The 22,269-nt window shown below is 42.3% G+C and overlaps 1 protein-coding gene and 1 pseudogene across 2 annotated transcripts; both read right to left on the bottom strand.

The window, feature by feature from the left end:
* Window positions 1-4,398, bottom strand: part of LOC128120568 (vomeronasal type-2 receptor 116-like) — a 52,640-nt pseudogene extending 48,242 nt beyond the window's left edge.
* A 4,328-nt stretch (window positions 4,399-8,726) lies between these two features.
* Window positions 8,727-21,453, bottom strand: Rfc3 (replication factor C subunit 3). 2 transcript variants are annotated; one of them, XM_052754628.1, is made up of 9 exons: window positions 21,290-21,453; window positions 20,074-20,211; window positions 17,603-17,670; window positions 16,129-16,226; window positions 13,839-14,020; window positions 13,140-13,276; window positions 12,964-13,062; window positions 10,775-10,862; window positions 8,727-9,011 (listed from the first exon to the last, which is right to left on the bottom strand). In XM_052754628.1, exons 1-9 carry the CDS (start codon window positions 21,374-21,376, stop codon window positions 8,820-8,822), a joined length of 1,089 nt encoding a protein of 362 aa, XP_052610588.1. In that variant the 5' UTR covers window positions 21,377-21,453; the 3' UTR covers window positions 8,727-8,819. The 2 variants fall into 2 exon arrangements, with proteins under 2 accessions (XP_052610588.1, XP_052610589.1); XM_052754629.1 differs by having other exon boundaries at window positions 10,775-10,844; window positions 21,290-21,452.
* Between the last annotated feature and the right edge of the window lie 816 nt (window positions 21,454-22,269).

Genomic DNA, 22,269 nt, shown 5'->3' with positions numbered 1-22,269 from the left:
ATCAGGAATACAAGAAACATACCTAAACATAATAAAGGCAATTTTCAGCATGCTGACAGTCAATATCAAATTAAATGGAGAGAAACTCAAAGTGATTCCACTAAAATCAGGAACAAGACAATGCTGTCCACTCTCCCCATATGTATTCAATATAGTACTCAAAGTTTTACCTATAGTAATAGGACAACAAAGGATATCAATGGGGACACAAATTGGAAAGGAAGAAGTCAAACTTCCACTATTTGCATATGATATGATAGTATACATAAGTGAACCCAAAATATCTACCAGGGAACTCCTACAGCCGATAAACCTTCAGTAATGTGGCAAGATACAAGATTAACTCAAAAAAAATCAGGAGCTCTTTTATATACAAATGATAAATAGGCTGAGAAAGAAATCAGAGAAACATCACCCTTTACAATAGTCACAAATAATATAAAATACCTTGGGGTAACTCTAACTAAGCAAGTAAAAGACCTATATCACAAAAACTTTAAATCTCTGAAAAAAGAAATTGAAGAAGATATCAGAAATTGGAAATATCTCCCATGCTCATGGATAGATAGGATTAACATAGTAAAAATGACAATCTTCCCAAAAGCAATCTACAAATTCAATGCAATCCTCACCAAAATCTCAACACAATTCTTCACAGACCTAGAAAGAACAAAACTCAACTTAATATGGAAAAACAAAAAACCCAGGATAGCTGAAAGAATCCTGTACAATAAAGCAACCTCTGGAGGCATCATGATCCTTGACTTCAAACTCTACTATAGAGCTATATTAATAAAAACAGCTTGGTACTGGCATAAAAATTGACATGTGGATTAATGGAATCAAATTGAAGACCCTGACATTAATCCGCACACCTATGAAAAATCTGATTTTTGACAAAGAAGCCAAAGCTGTACAATGGAAAAAAGAAAGCACCTTCAACAAATGGTGCTGGCATAAATGGATGTCAATATATAGATTACAAATAGATCCATATGTGTCACCATGCATAAAATTCAATTCCAAGTGCATCAAAGACCTCAACATAAATCCAGTTACACTGAACTTGATACAAGAAAAAGTAGGAAGTAGTTGTAGTTGTAAATTTTCCTGTGTCCTGACTGACTGGCGGTAGGGACAAATTTCTCCCACTCATGTCCCCCAAGTAGACACACAGAGGCTAATATTAATTATAACTGCTTGGCCTATGCTCAGGCTTATTACTGACTAGCTCTTACATTTAAATTAACCTATAATTCTTATCTATGTTTAACCATGTGGCTTGGTAACTTTTCTCAGTTCTGCCTTGTCATCTTGCTTCCTTTGTGTCTGGCTGGCATCTCCTGACTCAGCCCTTCCTCTTTCCAGAATTCTCCTCATCTGCTTACACTGCCTATACTTCCTGCCTGGTTACTGGCCAATCAGCATTTTATTAAACCAGTATACAAGGGCATTTTCCCACAACAAGTAGTCTTGAATGCTTTGGCACAGGAGACCACTTCCTAAATATAACACCAGAAGCACAGACACTGAGAGCAACAATTAATTAACGGGACCTCCTGAAACTGAAAAGGTTTTGTAGGGCAAAGGACAAGGTATCTCAAATGAATGAAAGACATTTAAGGAATTGTTCAACATCATTAGTCATCAGGGAAATGCAAATCAAAACCATCTTACAGCTGTCAGAATGGCTAAGATAAAAAACACTGATAATAGCTTATGTTGGAGAGGTTATGGAGCAACGGGAACACTCCTCTACTGCTGGTGGGAATGCCACTTATATAACCACTGTGGAAATCAGTATGGCAGTTTCTCAGAAAATTGGGAATCAATCTTCCTCAAGACCCAGCTATACCACTGTTGGGCATGTACCCAAGGAATGCTCACACATACCACAAGGACACATTCTCAACTATGTTCATAGCAGCATTATTCATAATAGCCAGAACCTGGAAACAACCTAGATGCCCCTCAACTGAAGAATGGATAAATAAAATGTGGCACATAGACACAATGCAGTACTACACAGCAGAACTAGAAAATATTACCCCGAGTGAGGTAACCCAGACTCAGAAGGACAAACATGATATGTACTCACTCATCAGTGGATACTAGATGTAAAGCAAAGGATAACCAGACTACAAACCAGAGCTCCAGAGAAGCTAGCTAATAACGAGGACCCTAAGAGGGATGCATGGATCACCCTGTGAAAGAGGAATAGATGAGATCTCCATGAACAAACTGGGGAACCTTCATCCAGTAACTAATGGATGCAGATGCAGAGATTCACAGCCAAGCACCAGGCCAAGCTCTAGGAGTCCAGTTGATGAGAGAGAAGAGGAATTCTATGAGCAAGAAGCATCAAGATCACGACAGGAAAACATACAGAGACAACCAAACTAAACTAGTTTGAACTGTGGACTAATAGCTGTGGAGCCCCCATGGACCACACTAGGCCTTCTGCATAGGAGAGATAGTTGAATTAATTGAACTGTTTAAGGGGACGCCTGGCAATGGGATCAGGATCCATCCCCGGTGCATGATCAGGCCTTTTGGAGCCCAGTACCTATGATAGAACACCTTACACAACCTTGGTGCAGGGGGAGGGCTTTGGACCTGTCTCTACTGAATGTGCCAGGCTCTTCTGACTCCCCATTTGAGGGCTTGCCTTGGAGGAGGCAGGAATGGGGGGTGGTTAGGAGGGAAGGCTGTGGGGCGAGAGGAGGGAGGAGAGGGGGATCTGTGGTTAGTATGTAAAATGAATAGAAAATTTCTGAATAATAAAAAAGAAGAAGAAAGAAAGAAAAAAATATATATATATTAAAAAACAACTATATTTCTAACACAACTTTAATATTAACATTTTTGGAAATTGTGTATGCAAAGATATATTTCTGTCCTTCCCTTAGACATGCTTCTTGCCATGATTGGAAGTCAGTGTGTGTTTCATAAATATCTACATATTAATAGGTACATGGGGCTGGAGAACTGGCTCAGTGGTTCAGAGTGCAGGCTGCTCTCACAGAGAAACCTGCGTTCAGCTCCAAGTATACAAACTAGGCAGCTCACAAACATCAGTTATAATGAAAAATTGCATAAACATTGGTAATTTATTTCCTCTTTATAAAATCTGTGGGCATGTTTGAGTATGAGTTGTCTTAAATTGAGGGAAAATTAAGCATCAGCATGCATAGATATAAGGAAATATACATGATTGTGTGCATGTATGTGAATACTCACAGAAACACACACTCATATATACAGTCATGAATGCTGATTTATTCATTCACTGTAGCATGAATGAACACACCCAAATTGAATTTCAATTTAAACTAATTCTATCTCCAGCATTATCCATCAATGTGTGTGCTTGTGTGCATATGTATATGTTCTTGCACATGTATATATATATATATGTGTGTGTGTATGTATATATATGTGTGTATATATATATATATATATCAAAGTCAAAATCAAAAGATTGATTCATTTCTAAATTGAAGATATCAAATAGAACTAAGGAGATGGCTCAGTACTTAATGTATTTGCAATATAAGCATGAGGTCCTGAATTCGATTATGCAGAAGGGAAGTATAGAAAAATGAGGTTTAGAACTGTATTCCTGTATTCCCAATATGGCAGTCATGGAGACAGAGAGACAATCTGGGTGTCACTGTCCAGTTGAGCATAGCTAAATCAGAAAGCAAGGGTTTCAGAGAGAGACCATGTTTAAAATAAAATGGAGAAAAACTGAGGAAGGTAACCAGTGCTGACTGGGGCCTCAATGGGCACAGGCAGTGACATGCATGAGAATTCACACACAAGCTCACAACAGAAGCTAAGAAATTAGAGTATAAAAAAATTTAAAATTTCAAAGAGACATCACACAATCAATTCTCATAAATCGTTGCAGATATTTGTCTACATATTAAATGTTGAAATTCAGCCAGACCTGATGGAAGTTGCTTGGCCATTTGATCATAACTTCATTGATGAACAAGCCTTGATCTTGTGGACTCCTGGAGACAAACTCTCCTACTTTAACTAGAAATGAATAATGATTTGTATGTCCCATAAAATTTTGTACATCATACTTTTCCACATGATTCTTGTCCTCATCAAAGCATATTTGGTCTCCAGCAGCATTTGTAAATTGAATTGTTCTCAGAAAAGGATGAAGCTGGAGAGAGACAGCAATTGGATATGAGTAGTGCACACAAATCTCTCACTTACGGTCCCCAAGAGCAATCCTCTTTCTCTCTCCCTACTCTGGCTTTCTTCTTGAAGAGGCTTCATTTGAGCAATTTTCTCCCCCACTTGTTCCAGTGAGATGAACTTTTCTCCCTATGAAATTAATGTAGAAGTAGCTGAACACAAAGAAAAATGTTGTCTAAGGGGTGGAACATAGTGCAGGGTTGACCATGTTTTAGTGGGAACAAGGCCCTGTGTCTCTCCCCGGCAAGAGAAAAATGTCTCTAATTAGAAAATATAGATGTTTTCTGAGTGAATCTGGAGCAAAAGGGAAGCAACACTATGTCTATTGGTTTATAGGTGTTAAGATATTTACCTTCTTTATGGCACACCATAAACCTATGTGTGTATGGTTAGGTAGGTAGATAGGTATACATATAGATAGAGAGAGTGTCTGGACTTGATAATATTAGCAGGGGTTTATGCAAAATTCCAAATTCTTGAAAATATATATTAAATATGCAGAAATTTTGTATGCCATTTGTACTTAAGGAAATTGGAAAGAGACCCACTGCTTGCCACCAATCCTTTATTTAGTTTGGGTCACAATTTTTGTCTTTCAACTTTGATAAGAATAATACTGGAGTCAAAATTAAAACCTAAATGTTCTGTGATTAAGCCAGATTTTTCAGAAGATTTCTTTATATTTTTATATTAATTTATTTTGTTTTGTGTATGAATTTCCTTCCTGGACATATGTATGTGCACTACACATGTTCCTGGTGCCTGTTAAGACTAGAAGAGGGTGCTGGATCCAGTTGAAGTGGAGTTGCAGACATTTGTAAGCTGCTATGTAGATACTAGGAATTGAACCTGCATCTTGTCAAGAGCAGCAGTTACATTTGACTTCAGAGCAATATCTGGTCCCTAGATTTATATTATTTTTAATTCTGTGTATTGCCTATGTGTGTAGCTAGAGTTTTCCTGCTTGGCCCACGGTCAGGGCAAATCTCTCTCACCTGCCAGTCCCACAGCCACTCAGACCCGACCAATGTGGTAGAAAGAGTTTATCTGGCTCCCATGTCCTGTTCAAAATCCATCACTAGGGAAGTTTTCTAGGAACTTCAGATTCAGAAGACAGCTCTTTACTGGCTTGCTCTTCATGGCTACTTTAGCTTGCTTTCTTAAACAATTCAAGACCAACGTACAGGGGATAGTAGCACATCTCCCACGTTAGGCATTCATAAAGAAATGGGTCCTGTAAACTGCACACAACTGCAAAATCACAGGACTAGTTTCAGACACTCAGCACAAGAACCCTCTTTGGTTTTGAGTCATCTTTCTGTGTAAATGGATGGATGTGGAAAAACTTATATTGAGCAAGAGAATCCAGATCCAGAAAGACAAATGCCAGAGGTCATCTCCATCAGCTGTTTCTGGCTCCCAAACTTCTGAAGTGAGTATAAAACATGGAGGTACAGAGAGGGGAGCGGATACCAAAAGTACCTGACACCTAGCTTTTTGTGTTTAGCTTTGGCTGTATACATATATATATATTCCTCTTACACAGATAGATAGCATGTCTTCCAAGAGATCCTCCTAGGGAGATTGTACCTATCAGGAGTAGAAACCTAGCCCTGTGTGTGTATGTGGGACTTTCCTGTGGGGAGGAAATGTCTGGAAGTAACAGACACATAGTGGTGTGTATGTATTTGTGGGTGTATGATAGACAGAGGAAGCTAGAGAGACAAGAGAGTGAGAAAGAGAGTGCTTTGATTGTAAGGCAGGGGCAGTCAGAATGCCCTAACACCATCTCTTTGTGTACCTGTGTCATTGGCTGTAGAGATTAGGTACCTTGCATGATGTGACACCTAGCCATGAGTGTATATTTGAAGCTTTGTTTTATGGGAGGTGATACTGAGGTGTTTTATGGGAGGTGATACTAGTCATATGTGCATCTTTTCAATATAGGGTGATATTCCTAGCAGGTTCTGAGATTTGTGTCAGTTTGGCTAGGCTGTAAGGAAGGGTTTATCCAGCAGGAACTGATAGTGAGCCATATTATGGGTATGAAGGTCTTTGGCTATATGGTAGGTGTCAAGACCTACTAGGTATTACTTCACCAAGCTCAAGTACAACCCCATACACACACAGACACACAGACACAGACACACACACACACACACACACACACACACACACACACACTCAGGTCCTGATGGACTTCTAATTTAAGCCCTAGCTCTCCACATAGGGCTTAGCATTGTAGTCCCACCCTTACAGACAAAGCCAAACACATACATACTTGTCAGGTCTTGCAAAGAATCCCCCACTTTTATAACAATGCTACACTCTCAGAGGTAGGTGTCAAGTCCTAGCCTTCCCCTAAACCCATAGCTCCATTCATGGGGCTAGGGGAAAAACTCCTGGGACTCACAGCCTGGGGAGGGTTCCTACAGGCCTGCATGCAATGTGTTTGCACATGTGCATGTGTGCATGCTTGCATTTTTGTGTGTGTTAACCTGGTGTTTTACTGTGGGGAAGGTACCTAGCAGATCCTAAAACCTAACCATGTTTGTGTATGTGGAACTTTGGTTGTAAGGCTAGAGATAAATACCTGAGCCTGATACTTTGCCTTACATGAATATGGGAGCTATGTCTGGGGTGCTTGCCTATAGGTAAGGGGGTTTATAGCAGGATATGACACCTAGCTCTGTGCATGGGACTTTACAGCAGTGGCCTGTGCCTATGTAAAGGTGCCATACAGAGCAGGGGCCCATGCCTCTGTGAAAAGTGCCCCCTCACATGCAGAATCACGGGCCATATTAGGGCTAACAGCTACTTTTCTGGGGCTCAGAAGGTAGTGGGGTAATTCATAGTTCTTCAAAGGTAGATTTCCAGATAGCTTTAACTTTACCTAGGAATGCTGAAGCTTGTCCCATGTTCAAGGAGAAACAAGCCTCTTGTGTATTTTGGGTGGCCCTGCATGACAGCCCCGTCCCAATCTGTGTTCACATGGAGACAATGTTCACATAAAAAAGGTTGTGTCTGAGACTTCAGGCCCCATCCTGGTCTGATTGTTCCTCTTTTGCCCAGGTAACCCAGAGGAGTCTGGTGTGCATCTCAGGGGTAGTGTTGGGAGTTTCTCAGCCCAGGACTCCACCAGTCAGACCTGATACCCCTGTTCCTTAAAATTCTGCTCGTCTCTCAGACATTCACCTGATGGCTATTCAGAGGATAGCATATAGGCAGGGAAGCACCCAGGGGTGGTTAGGGTCAGAGCCTGGGCCATGGCACTTCTAACAACCTAGATTTTGGCCACCCATCCTCCCTAGGCCTGGCAGACAACAGTGAAGAACAGAAAAGGCCTGGGCGTGGTGGTGCATGACTTTAATCCCAGCATTCGGTAGGCAGATGCAGGTGGATGTCCGTGAGTTTAAAAGCCAGCTTGGTCTAGCTACATAGTGAATTCCAGGACAGTCAGACTACATGAAAGAGACTCCCTGTTTCAAAACCGAACCAAACCAAACCAAACCCAACAAGTGAACAAGAAGAGCAGAGAAAGGAGGTTTAGTCCAAGTGACCACATTGGGTAGATGAATAATGGAGTCCAGTGACACCCCATTCCTTATTCAGGGTCCTGACATGAAAGTTAGTTTTTTTTTTTTTTTGGTTTTTCGAGACAGGGTTTCTCTGTGTAGCTTTGCGCCTTTCCTGGATCTCGCGCTGTAGACCAGGCTGGCCTCGAACTCACAGAGATCCGCCTGCCTCTGCCTCCCGAGTGCTGGGATTAAAGGCGTGCGCCACCACCGCCCTGCGAGAGTTAGTTTTAAATGTGAAGCAAGAAGTATGCAAAACTAAGCAGTCCTGATGAAGGTGTGGTCGTGCCCACCGCTGAGCCATGACTCCCTCTGTTCCAGTGTCTCCTGCAGAATGATCTGATACATGACCAGATCTCTACCAATCTTTTGGGGAGCCAAGTTTTTCCTCAGTCCAGCACCAAGCTTCAGGCTTTTCCCTTTGCATGCATGAAATTCTTAGAGGATGTCAAATATTTCTGGGGTTCACTGATTCAATCTCCTTGTATCCAATCAGGGAGACACACTGTCTCTTTGGATAACCTTCACTGTTTCCAGGACAGTTATATTGCCCCAGTCTTCCTTTATAGTAACCACCCATGCATTGTGCCTCCATCCATCCATCTATCCCCCATCCACACCTCCATCAGTCCACTCACTAATCCATCCAATCATCCATCCTCCCACCCATCCACTTATCCATCTATGCACCCGTCCATCTATCCATCCACCAATCCACCCATCCACCCAATCTGCCACTCATCTTCCCACCCACTCACCTCCCCAACCACCCCTCCATCTGCCTATACCATAAGGAAAAAAGGAGTCTATACCATAAGGAAAAAAAAAATGTCAGATACTCAGCTGAAATACATGTGGAACACTAAAACTGGGAACAATTTTAAAATAATTAATAGTGTAGAGAGGATTAATTTAAAAACAAAAAGCCCACAATAATTTAGTAAATAAAGCTAGTTTATTATACCACATCCCCAGCACAAATCTGTATAAACGCAACTTTTGAGGTACTTGGAGGAGCCACTAGCTGAGTCAGAACATCATGCCTTCCAGTCCGTCCTCCATGAACTTCTTATAAAGTGCCATAAACTTGGCCACAAACGCCTCCAAGTGATAAATGGCTTTGCTGCCCAGCTGCAGTCGATGTTCATAGTAGGCCGCCATCTGCGCCACGTCCCCTTTCAGCTGCCCATCGCAGTTGTGTAAGAGCTCTGAGAGCAGGCCCTACAGGAAGCAAGGGTGACTCAAAAGGCAGTCTTGGGGAAAAACAGCCAAATATGCTTATACCTCTCGCCACAAAAGGTAAAGCTTTAACATAGTTTTTATGCGTGTATGCAGGTATATATATACTTATATGTGTATGTATATATGTGTATATATGTATAAAGCTGTTACTTTTTGTATGAATCAGTAGCCTTCAACAAAGCCAAACAAATTAAAACATTAGGTATACAAAAAAAACCTGGTGCTTATCCAAGGTCTTCCAAATTCTAAACATAGAAAACCCCTTGCAACAGTCTGAGTTAAAGGATCAGGTTGGTTTTTTGTTGTTTTTTTTTTCTTTTTCTTTATTGATGATGCAGAAGAAAGGCAGATGCAGAAGAAAGGCAGATGCAGCAGAAACTGTATCTTGATACAAGTGACATTATACAGACTGAGCAGGTTGTACACATGTATCTAGGAATACACATACACAACACACAAATACATATATGTAAAAACAATGAATGAAAAAAGAGGTCACGAATTTTAAAGAGACCAAAAAGGAGGGTATGGGAGGGCTTGGAGTGAGGAAAGGGAAAAGGGAAATAGGGTAATTATATTATAATCTCAAAAAATAAAAGACATAGTAAAAAAAATAAACTGTATCTTGAACTTTGATCTTTTTCCAGGCTAGAGATATGGAGTATAATGTTCTCTTGAGACTGTGGGGCCAAGTGGGGAAATCATGCCAGTCAGTCACATAACCCTGAGGGCAACAGTTAATAATCGACAGCATCGCTGGGCGGTGGTGGCGCACGCCTTTAATCCCAGCACTCGGGAGGCAGAGCCAGGCGGATCTCTGTGAGTTCGAGGCCAGCCTGGACTACCAAGTGAGTTCCAGGAAAGGCGCAAAGCTACACAGAGAAACCCTGTCTCGAAAAACCAAAAAAAAAAAAAAAAAAAAAAAAAAAAAACTAACACGGTCATACAATGGGGTATCATCTATCCTATACTGAATGAACAGACTACAAACAACACACCAACACACACACACACACACACACACACACACACACACACACACACACACACACACACGGCACTTCTTACTAGGTGAAAGAACAGAAGTCTGCTCAAAGCATTAACTCCTATATATTGAAAAGACCACACTGTTCTTTCTCTATTTGCTATCATTTGAGTTTGTTCACATTACTGTGCAATTTTAATAGAATCAAACTCCGTGAATTCTCTAGTATCTAAAATCAATAAATTTATCTAAGTGGCCAGCAGACCAATCCTATAAAGCCTAGACTGTACCCACGTCTTCAGCCTCATCTCTCCACATACACCACGTCTTTCCTGAAACATCTGTTCCCCAACCATTTTTATAGTTCCATCTTTTTAATGCTGACTGTCAGCTGAAAAAGACCTTTCCCTGAGCAGCCATCATGGCTGTGTATAACTCAGCTCCATTATTATTGTTATTATTATTATTATTATTATTATTATTATTATTTCACTTTCCTTCCTTTAAAGACTCACAACATTATGAAATATTCTTCACTTGTCTCCCATGTCACCCCCAAGAACATAACGTCACAACCAAGGTCCTCCTTCCCGTCTTCTGTGGTCCGCTAATAGTGCCTGGCACACAGACTGAATCTGTTGAATTACCGAATGCTAGAAATGATGATGATGTTCCTAGCATTACAAAAGCACTGTGGTCACATGGCTGATTCCAGTCTATGTCATGAATGTTCAAGATGTCCGACAGGGCCACTTACCTTCATTATTATCTCAGGAGGAATACAGTGAGTTAGGAGCTCATAGAGCCTTCCTCGGACTTCAAGGAGCCTACACAAAACAAAGGGACTGAAGGAACGGTTGTAAGGAAGCAGCCAGTGCAGGCCCATTTTCTTACTTGATCTGTCACCTATATGCAGACAGAAGCTGCCTGACTCGTGCTATACCAATGAGAGACACCCCACTTTAGCTGTCTTTTCAAACAGTCTCATTCTGTAGCCCAAGTGCCTTGAGCCTCACTACGCCAGCTTTGAATTGGTAGCATTCGTCTTGCCTCAGCTTCCAAGGATAATCCACGATGGCCAAGGACCAGTTCATTTTTTGAAAAGTTTTTTTTTTCATACTTTTTAACAGTAGCTATTTATAATAAGGGCTCTTCACTGTATCACTCACAATAGTACCAGAGAGAAATCAAGACTTTGGGGTAATCTGCTTGTTGCGCAGACCTAATAACCTGAGTTTGATCCCCAGAACCCATGGTGAAAGGCTAAAATGACTCCCAAAAGTCATCCTCTGATCTCTGCATATCGATATACACACACACACACACACACATGCATACAGCAATAAAAATTAAGAAGAAAAAAAGAAAAGAAACTAAGACCTTGAAATGTAAAGCCTGAGCTCAATCACACACATCAGGAACTAAATACACTCACTTTACTGATGTATCAAATACTATGTTTATGCATCTTCTCCAGACAGAATTTTATGCTTAAAGTATCTAGAGAGTGGCTATGAAAAGACTGGGCTGCCACCCATCAATCACACAAGTGATGAAGTGATGTCAGCACAAAGTATGACACCTATCTGTAAACAATACAGCAGGGACACAACGCTGACCTTCACAGAAGGGACAGGCAGAGCTCCGGGTAAGCTCAGCCAGGGTAAGCCAATCCGAGTGCAAACCTCAGCCCTTACTCAGCTTCCCTCATGACATTTTCGGGAGGGTGTGAAGGAAATGCATACACTGCATGTCAGAGCAACAAAAAATGCTGTTCTCTAAACTCAGAAAACAACTGTCTTTGTCTTTCTATAACACATTTCCTGAACCAAAAGAGAAAACAACTACTCAGGGTTCTGAATAAGCTACTGCAGAAGATCACTCCAGGTCAATCAAGATAGTGATTTACAAGTTTTCTTAAAAGCACTCGTTCAAACTCCTTGCCTTGCCACAGTCTGAGTGTAACACAGCAGAACCCACGAAGTCTCACTAACCACTGCACTAACTGAAGAAGAGTGTTACAAACCCTAACTCATCAGACACCCACCGAGAAACACACACTCCTCTCACCATTATTTCATCTAAACCAGGGACACCTGGGCTCTGTGGCTGCACTCAAGTCTATTCTGCACCGTAAAATGATCAACTCCCACTAGGGCCCAGGACAGCCTGCTTCTCAGCTGCGAGAGGCAACAAGGATGAGGCTGAGGAAATGCCACACTGCCACAGCAGGGGAACCTCAAAACTGTCAGGTTTACTCCGAGACATGGAGCCTTCTTCAATGTCAGTGAAGCTGCCATAAGCCAAGAACTAGTGGCTGAGACACTTTCATTACTGTCCACTACTGAGTGACAAACCAAAGCCGTGAATGGAAGCCACTTCAGAGTGTGGCAAAAGGATGCTTTCTAAGTACTTTGTATTCCCCTTCCAGAGCCTGTCCTTGGGCATCAACAGTGTACTGTAGTTCTGGACCCATACTGTACAACCTCTCGGCTCTCTGTAACTAAGCACAAGCACCCTTAGAGGGATAACACACAGCGTCACCATGAGAAAAATGAAAAGGCTGGAAATCTAAGGGGAAGTCACCTGTCGAGGACATTTGGCTAAGTTAGGATGAGAGCTGGAAGCTCGGTGTCTCTCTAGCACATTCTGCATCAATAACAAAGCAATTACAACAATTACAATTGTTCTTTCAGCCCGAGCACACTAGGTACTTTATGCTGTGCACTAAAACTAAGCTACCTAGAATTTTTGGGGAAAAGAAAGACATAAATAAAGTTCAATTTTACATGTTAACAGATTAAAGAAAAGCATAAAACTATACACACTAACTACTTTGGATCACTATATTTCAGATCTTACATGCAATTTTTCCCTTCCAATGAGGCTCAAGACTGAATTCTACTTGTAGACGCCATGGCGTCTGTGCCTCCCTCACACTGTTACCTCTGTGGGGTCTGCTGACTGACAATGGCATTTGCAGTCTCCCTCAGGTACACCTCCCAGTCTGTTTCGGGGATTTCCTGGTCTTCAGTAAAAGGGTATCTATGAGACACAAAGAAAATCAATCAACACCACACTCTCCTGTCCCGGAGTGTTCCCTTGGTAACGGCCCCACTCACTGCTGTACTCTGCAAGCTTCACACATAAGCAGGGCTTTCCTGAGGTTTCGGCAGGACTTCTCTGCCAGCCTGTGAGCCAGTTTCGAAGGAAGAGCCAGACCCTCCTTCTTGCAGACAGTGGATAATACACTGCAAATCTGTAAGACAAATTAACAAAGAGGAAAAGCATGTGAGGCGATTTCTAACTTCTGCTAACATCGCTGTGGAGCCCTTCACAGTGTTGCTCTGCCTCCTAGAGGACTCACGTGGTACTGCTCTACACAATCTTGCACGATCTACTGTGCGTGAGGAAGCTGTCTACTGTGAGAACTAGTACACTCTACTGATAGCTGTTAATATGAAAGGGAAATCAGTGCACTGACTCCCCCAAAGGGACCGGGGATCCTCACATTATCCACTTCCTCTAAGCTCCCATTTCCCCCTATAACAAAGTAAATCAGCTTAAGGTAGAAGACACTAAATACTTCCCGAGATTTCCTGCAGTGAATTCATAATACTCATTTGTTAAAAGTAAAAGACAGACAAAAGAGAACGTGTTCTAGATTTGTTATTTACCATTAAACACATCACTCTGTACACCGACTAATGGCTGGCCTTTGGGTCTGTCTGCAGCTGCCCTAAAATGACTGATATGCTTCACCACGTTTTAGAAAACAAAGTTTGAGCTGAAATATTTCTGGAAAGCTTAACCTGACTTACATCTTGAATGCTGGGAGCAGGCACACGAACTGCCAGGCACCTACTGCGAATTGGGGGTATCACCTTAGACGTGGAGTTACAGCACAAAATCAGCCTGCAGGTGGACATGTACTTCTCCATGGTCCTGCGCAAGGCATGCTGAGCATCCTTTGTGAGTTTGTCCACCTCTGTCAATAATACCACTGGGTCAAAAAGAAACAAAATCAGCTTCAACTGGGGGCCACTCAAGCCTTAAGTTAACTTCTGCCTTTACTGTGTCCTCATTAATAGGCATGAAATCCTAAATAGATGCCTGATATTCCACTTTTACCTTTGAAAAGGACAAATCAGATTTAGAGAAGGTGAGGGTATTTAAATGTTATAATCAAATAAGACGAAGAAACAGTGGTGAAAATGAAGTAAAAAACCAGGACTTCTCCCTTCACTTCAGCCTTTATCATAACAAAGCTGCAAGACAAGGACGTGCTGAGCTACACTGTAAATTCTAAGGAATTTGTTAATACTTTGGAAATCGCTGATGCAAGAGTCAGAGCCAATGGGTACAGCCCACAGGACAATCTGGAAGGATGTACAGGAAGATTGGATCTGGCTGCAATCCAGGACCAGACAGTCCTAAGTAGTTCAGGAACTGTGAATAGGCAGGGGATGAATCCAAGTTTTGTATTTTTTTATTATATTAACAAGATGTTTCCAAAGGACGGCAGTAGCAGCAGGGTTCCACTTAAATGTCCATAGACAAAACAACCTCGACGTGTAAGTCAAACTGCATTCACATTTGCGCAAAAGGGGCAAAGACAGGACACCAGGCTTGAGTGGCAACAAAAGGAGGACTCCACGACACTTGTCCCCACTGTTACAATGTGATACCACAGACTGCCCTCAGGACACACTGGGAATCACAGCCAGAGGAAAGCAGAAGTCGTAAGCAGGAGCAGGCCCCATAGGGCCCAGTCTGTGGCTGAGAACACGAGACCCCCACACAGTGAAATCCGAGCAAGTCCTTGGTTCTCAAAGTAGCAAAGGCAGCTTCCTGCTAAGATGACGCTCCACACAGAGCCCAGCAGGGTGAGAGAGACAAGGACAGGGATGTGGAGTGGCAGGAAAAACAGGTAGTGCCTGCAGCATGTAGCTGTGTGCTTCACTGCTTTCTGAAAATAAAACATGGGAGCATCTAAGCCTCAAACCTAGAAAAACCCCTTCTGATCTCCTACTTTCAAAGACTACAAGAAACCTACCATTATTTTTTTCACATTTTGTAAAAAATGGTCAACAGAAAATAATCACATTGAATTCAAAGTTCTAAGAAAACCAATACTTTTCACGTAACCATAAATTTAATGGGAAAATGTTAATCTAACTTTGGAAGCATGAGAACCTGAGTTCAGCTCCGTAGTCATGGAAAAAGCTGGCCATAAAACTCAGAGCTGGAGAAGCAGAAGCATCTCTGGAGCTCACACGCATGTCGGCAGAGCTGAAATCAGTGAGAGACCCCACCTCGTGAACTAGGAAGACAAGAGTGTCAACCTCTGGCCTCGTGTGCACTTGCACACCTGTGTACTGTACATCACATCATGCCCCCTACACCACAGACACATACATACAAACAACAGGCTAAAAATAACTACAAATAATGCAAACAATAAATACATTTACAAAAGAAAAAAACACACCTGCTTTTTTCTCCAAAATGACAAAGATAAAAAATAGCAACATGCAGATTAGATCACTGTTTTGGAGAAATATAAATTTACGTTGTCCCTCATATGAAGAATTTGACAAAATACATGATAGGCATCAAATGCCGGCATTTTTGTCATCACAAAATCTTATATGAAAGAAATGCATGCATATAAAAAATACTGGCAGGCAAAAATCAGTCAACGATGGCTGTCCAGGAGATGGGATTACAGTCGGTTTTCATTTTCTTTGTTCACAGTTGACAACGGGAAGTTTTAGTCATAAACTAGTTTTCGAAATCATGTTTCTTATTTTAAGTGGTGTGTGCTCCCAGTACTTTCTCTGAAATGTCAAATAGGCACCACAGACAGAAGACTGAACACATGGGCAGAGACCAGGGCTCGCATTCATTTGTCTTTTCTTTCTTTCGAGGCTGGTCTCTTTGTGTAGCCCTGGCTGTCCTGGGGCTCACTGTGTACACCATGGGCCTTGCACTAGAGATCGTCTTGCCTCTGCCTCCCAAATGCCACCGTGCCCAGCACGCATTCATTTTGAACTCCAATAAGGACCACTGGTGCTCGGCAGCTTCCCAGGAAGCCTCCGTAGCACTCACCTTTGAAGTCTCTTTGGGAGCTGGTCTCAAGCTGCTGTGACTGTGCCACGGTCTTCAGCATCTCCTGGATTACGACCCGGTCACTGTTTCCTGCATCACTGTACAACAGGAGAATGATGGGTACATGGATGCAAATACTCACCAAGTATTACACCCTCATTCTTCATCGGTTATTACATGAAAAATGTCAGCAAGTTGGCCTTCCTTTGTTTCTTTTTAAGACAGGGTTTTTTTTATATGTGGCCCACGTTGGTTTTGAATTTTCAATCCTCCTCCATCAGCCTCCAGAGCATACCACCATGCTTGGCTACAACTGAAGATCTTGTGGTTAAAACTTTTGTTGAAACTAGTAATATCTAATTACTATTATAAACCTTTAAAAAGGAGATGTTTTAGGCTCATTAACAAATTTCAATTGTATTACCACTGAAAACATTCAGTGTGTTCTCACAGTAGTATTACTACTTAAGGAGAAAACTAACAGTTTAACAAATGTCTTGCTACTACCTCACTCACTACAGAAAGACCTAATTACATATCATTTGTCAATTACTTTATAATTACCCACACAGCCATTAAGTTTCCCTCTACTTGTTACAACTCAATCAGAACATCTGGACTCTGGTGATTATTTTCCCAGCCAAGAGCTGGTATACTCCCCAAGTAGCCTATGGAGCAAACATGTTAGTTTTATAACTTGATCCAGTCCTGATCTTTCCTTTGATGAACCATCTCGGAGTTATTCTACGGACCGAAGACGACAGTTCATGTAGAACACACACAGTGCCTACGCCAAATCCACACACACGTGAGCTTAAGACTCCCCCATCCTCTCCCTCCATTCTACCCCTTCTTCTCCAGAGACACTTACCTCTGTCACATAGTCCATGGTGGCCGCTGCCCTAAGGACCTCTGATCTGTAAACCTCCAAAAATGTCACACAGAACCCTGATACTTTTCCCAGCTCGGATACTGCAACATGGGTCCCCAGTGTCCCCCCAACCCCCATAGTAGGACTTGGATCTTCTATCTCAGTAGGCATCCAGGCACCGGCTAGTGACCACCATAATCTTCTAATCGAGACAATGAAACACAAAATCTACCAAAGAAGAATGGTGGCCCACATTTGGTATCTGAAATACTCATTCCAGACAGGATCAACTTTTTAGACAGCTTTGTTCATGCTCACCAGCACTAACTGAGTCAGGATACCTCAACAGAACTCATGCAAGGAACTGTGGAAAACAATGAGTTCTGCAGAGCGAGTGGACTTCAGTGAGAGCACAGTAGGCCAGCACCAGGCCATGGGTCAAGCATGCAGCTTTACTTTAATCTGCTTTATATCCCGAGCTTCCAAATGTACAACAGTATTTCAAAAAATCACTCTAAGCTGGAGGACAATGACGTGAACTATTTCTTTGCTAAAAGTTGTAATTTCTAACTACTTTTCTAAAAATATTTAGTAGCAATTTACCTGGGGTTAACTTCAAGGTGGTAGTTACTGGCAATGGTGCTGATTTCAATTTTTTTTTTAGATGGAGTCTGTGAAAGAAATAAGAGTCTGCTCAACATTTACTTACTTATTGGCTGTCTTCTTTTTTCATGTATCACCAAATCTCCACTGTCAACTACCTGCAGCCTTCCATGTTAATACAGAAATAAAGGAAAAATACAGTCACAGGATCCAACATTCATAGGATCCACGTTCCATGAAAAATAAAAATATAAAAAGAGGAGGTCTCATACATACCTCTGTTTTGCTCTTCCCACTTAAAAATGTGTCTTCTTTGAAATCCCTCTCAGACAACTGGTGTGAGGTGATGACCATGTATCAACTTATAACATGCATGTTCTATAGCTAATTACCTTTATGGATTTTCACTCTGTTGACACTGTACATGTCCATGTTAGCTGTCTATAGACCCAATAGCTAAAAAAGAAACTAAAACATCTGGCTATTCAGTTTCTGGATGGATTCTGATCTTGCTTTTTATAATACAGAACAGACTCACACTGTTGGGCTATCCCAAAGCTCCCATTCCCTTACATGTCATGGCCCACTCACATTTCACCCTGTGATTACTTGCTGTTCTAGACCAAGGTGTCTCTCCGCTATCTATCTGAGAGACCATTATCTAACATGCCCCTCACATACTTTATGCCAATCATTCTCTGCTGGTTCAGCTTATCCTATGACTTTTGGACCTAAAGTCACATGCTCTAAATACCCACTTCTTTCCTGTAGCTTTCATGTTCTCCTGCCCATCAGTAGCTCACACAGTCTAAGATACGTCATTCTAAGGTAGCCAGTATTTCATCCTAACATGTAAGTCTTTAAATCACATAGAACTGAACTTCATAACCGTATGGCACAGGACTCATCTTTATTTTTCCTCCAATAGATGACCAACTATACTGGCTCAGCCTTTCCACTAAATTAACACTCTGCATGCTTGTGGGCTATTTGGTTTCACAGGCTGAATCATTATATTATTGTTTTAGACTTAAATTCTCATTTGCCATCTCCTAAAAGAAGCCCATGTCACAGTTTGGATAAGCAATGTCCCTACAGACTTAAGAACGGAACCTCAGTCCTCAGCTGGTATTGTTATTTTGGGATGTTCTGGAAACACTAGGAGGTAGGGCCTACCTAGAAGAAGAGGTGGACTGTGGAGCTGGGGTGGGTCCTTGGAGATATCTGCGCCTGGTCCCTTCCTGCCTGGTACTCTGCTCCCTGTCCACTGTCAGAGGAAGCGCTTCCTTCATAAATTTGCACTCCTATGACTTTTCTGCCTCACCTTAGGCCTAAAGGCACCGTCAACTGACCACAGACTAAATCTTCTGAAATTCAAGGCACAAGACTCAAGTTGATGTACTGGATTTGACTGCAATTTCTGATCTCACAAAATCAAGATACTGCAATAACTCCCCCTCCTTCAAATAGACCCACTTCCCCTAAGTTAGTTTGTGTGAGGCAACCTGATTCCATGGATGAAAAAAGAGAATAAATACACCCACTCCACTTATCCTCTTTGTAACTTTATCTCATTTCAGAAATGGAATTTAGGATGGCATCACAGATGCTAAAAATTGGGATTATACTTGAAGTTTATACCATAACTTGGGGAAAAGACTTTTAAATATTAAGCTCACCAACCGAGAGCATAGTTCATGTTTCTACTCATCTTTTTTGTCTTGTAAGATAATACATTTCTTCTGAGGTATCTCAACATTAGTCTAAAATCCATTTACCCTCCCAAAGATTCTATTAATAGCATGACCACCCACACTAAGCATTTTTCCTTTTTCAAAAGGCAATAAGACACTCCAGTAGAGGCCATGAAGAACTTGAAAGAAGGCACAGCATGTTCCCTACATAACTTCAAAACAAATACAATCTGGCCAAAGTAAAAGATAAACAACCGCAATCAAGGCAGACTACAAACTACTGTTGGTAAAGAACTGCTAATTCTGCTGGGCTGCGGAGCACTTCAGGGCATTTCAGAGACTGGGGGAACGGATGAGCAAAAGCTCCTGCTGTGCATGGATGTACAAGCATGACCCCAGTGCAGGTCCCAGACCCCACGTAGAAGCTGGTAGAGAGGACTAATGTCTGTAATCCCAGGGCATCCTCACAGGGAGGTGGGAGGCAGAGGCAGGAGAATCTCCAGAAGCTGCCAAGGTCAGCCAGCCTGGCTTAGGAGATGGTAAAGAAATTCTTCAAACAAAATGGCAAAGAGAGGATTCACAGCAGACAGTTATCCTTCCCACCCCACCTACACCTACACACACACACACACACACACACACACACACACACACACACACACACACACTTTAAGTCACACACTAGGCAGCCTCTGGTGGGGAGGGATGTACACATAACCAGGATGGAAAACCCCTGCCAGATGAAAACATCTGTAGAGCCTGACATGAGATGCTTACTGTGATAGTTTGATGCTCAATTCTCAATTTTTCTACCCCGACACCATAGAGTTCTCGTAGGATACACATAATTCTTGTCTTTTTTCCAGCACCTGATGGTCCATATACTAGGAGGTGAGGGAAGTCACCACACTGTACCTAGGGAAGAAAGAACACAGCATTTTGCGCTCATCAAACCCAGGTGCTCCAGGTTAGACAAACTACTTTTAAAGTACTAAGGTATTCTGTTTACCATCCAACTCCAATAGAAAATTTACCAAACTCTGGCATGTTTATTATTCTCTGGGTCCTAATAATCTAACTTGCATGTATTAACACAGAACATGGAAGGCACAACACTAAATGCTTAAAAGCAGGAACTCCCTAAGCAAGCTCTCTGAAGGGGCACTTTTGAAAATAAAAGCTGATGGAATGCAGAATAGACCTCTGTAACTGAGACAGATGCTCGTATTGCCGGGGTTCCCCAAAATGGTTCTCTTGCTACGAAGTGGGTGCACTGATTTCCTTGCAAGTTCACTTGGGAGGTAAAGGAAAACTTCACATAAGGGATGCTATGGAAAAGACAGCAGTAAGAGCGTGCTACTAAACTAAAGAGCACTATGGGCGTGGGCTTGATCTGAAGAGAAGATGCAGACTGTTTAAAAGCAAATTTATTAACGCAGGGAAATAGTACACGAAACCCCTGCTCTAATAATACAGTCCCAAGTCAGTACAAGTAGCCTTAGAAATCCAATAAAATGTATCCATCCTAGGAAACTTAGAGTTAAAGCTGTAAAGAGAACCGGTGTGCATACACAAGTACACTGCTCGGTTTTTTAATTATTGCACGCAATATCAACAACAACAAAAAAGACAACTAAAACATATCTTCTCTCTCGAGTCTTCCAAAAACTCTCATACGGAGGGCAGAGGCATTCGTTAAAATAATTCCGAAGAGGTTAGTAACGAGGAACAGGATCCCGAGTACCGTCTCCCCCTCAGCTTTCCATCACATACCGGTAGCAGGAGAGCCTATCCGCCCAGGCCCTCCTACAGCCGGGGCTTGCTCCTATTCTCCCTCGGTCTCCGCCAGGTCACACCCCAAGCTCACGGGACCGCGCAGCAGAAACTGCACCGGGGGACCTCGTCCCTTTGGCCCCGCCGCGGGCCCTGGACGCCCGCCTTCCCGCCCCTTGCCCGCCCCGCCGGCTTCTCTCCTCCCTCCGCGTCTGCTCACCAGGTTGCGCAGCTGCGCCGCCTGTTCCTTGTGATAGTCCAGCCGGGCAAGAGAGCACGGCCGGTACTTGTCCACCCAGAGGCTCATGGCAGCTAGGCTCCTGCCGCCACCCAGCTACAAGACGACTTTTCCCGCGAGCGCGAAACCGCGCGCCACTTCCGGCAGCGGACGACTTCCGGACCCGAGACTACGGCATCCGATTGGGGCCTGAAATAATCACCCGCCTAGCGCGCACACCTCCTCCACCACCCACCACCACCCTGCAGCAGCAACTGGGTGCAATCCTTGTCTCTTTGTTCTCACCCTTTGTGTCACCCTTTGTGACATTTTAGAAAACATTCGACGGAATTAAAGACACATCAATGATAGTCCGGGCATCCAATCTGGATGCTTAGGAGAAGGAAGTTTCCTCCATTTCATTCATAAATTCATTCAAATTTGTGCCACAGAAATTTGTTATCTTTATTTGTAGAGTTGTTTTTCTCTTTAATTTTTTTTTTAAATATCAATGAGCATTTGCCTACTTGCATCTGTGAACTATATGTGTTCTTGTGCCCTTAGAGGCCAGAAGAGGACATCAAATCCCCTGCCTTTAGGGTTACAGACAGGTGTGAGCGGCCATGTGAGTGCTGGGAACTGAACCCTGGTCCTCTAGAAGAGCAGCCAGTGCTCTTAAGCACTGAGCCATCTCTCGAAATGTGTTCTTGTCACTGAAGTTAATCCTTCTTTGGGTTCCTCTCACAGGCAGATGCCCAGTAGAGTTTATTGAATAAATAGTGGAAGGAAGAAAGAGTAACTTCATTTCAATTTATTTTTTATCTCCATTACACAAAATTCTTAATGGATTGAAAAAAGAAAAAAAAAAAGAAAGAAATCAAAGTAACATGAAAGACTTACAGAAGACCTGTAGGGGAGAAGACACGGAGTTAACATGCTATTTTGTACAGAGAATGTTTGAAAATCTTCCAGTTAAAAGGTAA

The sequence above is a fragment of the Peromyscus californicus genome, unplaced genomic scaffold (genome assembly GCF_007827085.1).
Source record: "Peromyscus californicus insignis strain IS unplaced genomic scaffold, ASM782708v3 Scaffold_2__1_contigs__length_46816999, whole genome shotgun sequence".
Classification (NCBI taxonomy): Eukaryota; Metazoa; Chordata; class Mammalia; order Rodentia; family Cricetidae; genus Peromyscus; species Peromyscus californicus.
Note: the sequence above shows the minus strand (reverse complement) of the source record. Positions and strands in the feature narration are given on the sequence as shown.